The 3,844-nt window shown below is 39.8% G+C and overlaps 1 protein-coding gene across 1 annotated transcript; it reads right to left on the reverse strand.

Moving 5' to 3' along the window:
* Positions 1–1,009: 1,009 nt before the first annotated feature.
* LOC111692607 (peripheral-type benzodiazepine receptor-associated protein 1-like) lies at positions 1,010–3,578 on the reverse strand (the record flags this gene model as incomplete). Its single annotated transcript, XM_023456673.1, has 3 exons — positions 1,010–1,092; positions 1,573–1,854; positions 3,297–3,578. Coding segments are annotated over 3 exons (647 nt in total), but the record flags the coding sequence as incomplete, so codon positions are not given.
* Between the last annotated feature and the right edge of the window lie 266 nt (positions 3,579–3,844).

Here is a 3,844-nt window from a genome sequence, read left to right on the forward strand (position 1 = left end):
AAATCTTACTTTTAATCGTCATTCCTGATAAGTTACTGCAGGTAGCTGGGGGCGTTATTTCAGGTTTTTTGTACATTATGGAATGCATTCTGTCATAATATTCCCAGTACCTTTTCCGTTGTCCAGATGTGTTATTATTCAGTAAAATACTTTTGTATGTACGAACTAAAGATTTCCATTTTATTTCACAATTTTTTGCAGTTATGTGTTTGTGTAGATGTTTGCAGGCTTCGGCAACTCTCTGCCAAACATTTTTTTTAATTCCAGATGAAAATTCTTTATCAAATTTCTCTACACACTCTATTAAATAAAGTGTATTATTTGTTGTCCAAATTTTTATTTGCTCACAATCTTCGCGGCTCTCTTGAATTGTCTGAGAAGTAATCTCCTCTGTACCTCTTGGATTGGTTCCATCTCTTCTTACTTCTAGAAGTCCAAATTCTTTGGCAATACCTTCTGTTAATGGCACAGTAATGACTTCTTTGTCTAAATAAATACAAAATTACGGCTGCTTACAAAACGAAAAAATTACTAAAAATTTTTACTTACCATTATTACTGTATAATAAAACAGTTTTAACGCCGTTAACATCATCCACTGTGATATTATTTCCGCTTTCATCTACTACCAGAGAATGCGTTTGACCAGTTATATGCATAATGGGCATCGTTCCATCCATTATTCTATTCAATATGTAAATAAAACTCACAGCACAAACCACAACGTCAGCAAATGCAAATGCGAAACAAAGAATAAGAAATAATGTCAATAATCAAATCAAATAATGCACAGAAGAATGACGAAGAAGCAACAATGATGCTTCTATCATTTGATTTGCAGAATGAGAGATTGAGGTTAGGAATTGAAAACATCAACAAAACGTCCGGTAGAGCCGGGAAAAATAGGAAATGCGCATGCCCGCTCTCAAGCTCCTCATCCCAGAGGTGGAACTTTTGGAGTGAACTCTTTAAACTACAAAAGCAGTACCCGAACCCTCACGAAGTTAACGCTATTTACTCAGAGGTGAATACTCGAACGGATTTAGTGTGCTTAGAGCGATTAGAGTGAAAAGAGTGAACTTCCCGAACGCACCTAGGGATCCAAGGTTAGTTTTGCAAAATTCGAGATGGTGTATCCAAGGTGGCTAATCAAATTTAAAAAAATAACACATTCGCGTCAAATTTGGCATACGGGGGTTTCCGGGGTCGCTGATTACGAATTCGAGGTCAGAATTGCGAAATTCATTTTGTAATATTTTTGTTTACTTTATAAGCTGAGTACCCAATCAAGTTTTAACCTTTTTAAAGTACATAAGTAGTTGAGTAAATTTTTAGAAACGAATTTTGTAAATCTGATCTCGGATTCGTGATCAGTGACCCCGAAAACCCCCGTATTCCAAATTTGGCGCGAATCTGTTATTTTTTGAAAATTTACTCGGCCATCTTGGATCCGCCATATTGAATTTCGCAAAATTGACCTCGGATCCGTGATCAGATTTTACAGTGTGGTCACACTGTATATGATATTTTTCAAAAAATGTACAATTTCATTCTCTCAAAACAAAAGACTCACCTCTACATTCCCCCCAGTAGAAGCCGTCGGCGTCCTTGTCGCCCCACACCTTGATCGTGTCCCCCTCCGAGAACGGCAGCTCCTCGTCGCAGGCGTCCGGATTGGGGGACATGGTGGCGGGGTCGTAGTCGAAGAGGGCGACGAAGAACCTGGCCCTCTTCTGCGGATTCGGGGGGTTGTTCGGGTTGCTCTGGCCGCTGTTGGAGTTGCCCCTCGCTCCTTGCATCCCCTGCATCTGCTGGTTACGCTGCGACATGCGCTGGGTAGGCTGGCTCGAGATGGCTGCGGAATTCAAGTATTCGTCGCGTTACGACAAGCACCTGTTTATCGTCGGTTCATTCGTTAAGTGCAAAGTGGCATACTTTAATTTTTCTCCGTGTAATTTTTAAATTTAAAGGAAAAGGCGGGGAGAATTCAAGTAAACCACTTTTCAGAAGTAAATTTTACCGGAAAAGTTCTAATCTGCCACAAAAAAAAATGTGTTCACGCATCTAAGTTTTACCAAACTAGTTTAACTATCGATATCTAAAGTTGTCGTCAATTACTACGGTTCCTAGATAATGCATCCTGATCTCTAAATGTCATGCATTAGTAACATTACCTTTATTATATACAAAACCTTACCTAATTAAGGAAAAGTGTAAATTTGTGCGAGGTCTGCCGGAGTGGTAGGTCTTTTTTTATACCACAAAACTTTATCTTTGACATATCAGTGTCAATACCTTACCTAAGTGTAAAGTGTACAAAGTTTGTTGGTGCAGTGGTGTGATGGCCTATTGGGTGTGGTAGTTTTTTGTTATTTTGGAAAACATTGAAACCCCTACTTTTCGCATAAGTAACTAGTAATATGCTGTTTACAGTAAGAATTTTATACCCTTTAGGGTGCGTTTTACAATGCAAGTACAAACCAAGTATAAGGCTATACGTTCCTTGAAAAGGGCGTTAGAGGGCACGAAAATGAACAACTTTTATTAAGCAACTGATGGTTTAAATGCTTCCGTTTTCGAGAAAATTAATTAAGAAAATTAACCACAAATGTAAACCGACCCTGTGCATCTTGTGCACGTGTGTTGTGTGTTGCAGTATTACTTAGCCGGCGTATAAAACTAACAGTACCGTGTGGCGTGTAGTACGGGAAGAATTATTACACCCCCATCATGTACAAAAGGTTCAAGCGTTATATAACAATGATTTTCAGCCCCGTGTGGAATTTTGCTAGTAGTTTCAACTTCAAATAGCAAAATCTGGATTTTACAAGCAAGGTGCTTTTTACGGATGAATATTGTTTTACTGCAGACGGCATACTAATTTTTTTTAACATTCACTATCGGTGTGATGCAAATTCTCACATTGTATACAGAGATTCCGGTTCAATGAATGTGTGGAGTGGTGTTTTTGGTGACAGAATTTTAATCGTCGTTTGGAAGCATGTTTATTAGCACATAGAAACAACATTAAATAATTTTTATAGAGCATCATCTATTGGTAAGTAATTCGTTTATTCGTTTAATTTTTGTGTTACTTTTAAACGAGATTTGAATAAATTTCAGAATTTTCGAACACAAAATTTAAAATGTCAAAACCGCAATCAGCGTTTTCGCACTACGGCGCGCGGCAACTTCGATATCGCACCAGGGACAGCTATAAATTTGTTTAAACCTTGATGTGGATTTTTTCCAATTTAAAACGTAATGTTTTGCACCATCAGTTGCTTAATAAATNACCTCTACATTCCCCCCAGTAGAAGCCGTCGGCGTCCTTGTCGCCCCACACCTTGATCGTGTCCCCCTCCGAGAACGGCAGCTCCTCGTCGCAGGCGTCCGGATTGGGGGACATGGTGGCGGGGTCGTAGTCGAAGAGGGCGACGAAGAACCTGGCCCTCTTCTGCGGATTCGGGGGGTTGTTCGGGTTGCTCTGGCCGCTGTTGGAGTTGCCCCTCGCTCCTTGCATCCCCTGCATCTGCTGGTTACGCTGCGACATGCGCTGGGTAGGCTGGCTCGAGATGGCTGCGGAATTCAAGTATTCGTCGCGTTACGACAAGCACCTGTTTATCGTCGGTTCATTCGTTAAGTGCAAAGTGGCATACTTTAATTTTGCTCCGTGTAATTTTTAAATTTAAAGGAGAAGGCGGGGAGAATTCAAGTAAGCCACTTTTCGAAAGTAAATTTTACCGGAAAAGTTCTAATCTGCCACAAAAAAAAAATGTGTTCACGCATCTAAGTTTTACCAAACTAGTTTAACTATCGATATCTAAAGTTGTCGTCAATTACTA

This window comes from Anoplophora glabripennis, unplaced genomic scaffold (assembly GCF_000390285.2).
Source record: "Anoplophora glabripennis isolate ALB-LARVAE unplaced genomic scaffold, Agla_2.0 scaffold2205, whole genome shotgun sequence".
In the NCBI taxonomy this organism is placed as follows: domain Eukaryota; kingdom Metazoa; phylum Arthropoda; class Insecta; order Coleoptera; family Cerambycidae; genus Anoplophora; species Anoplophora glabripennis.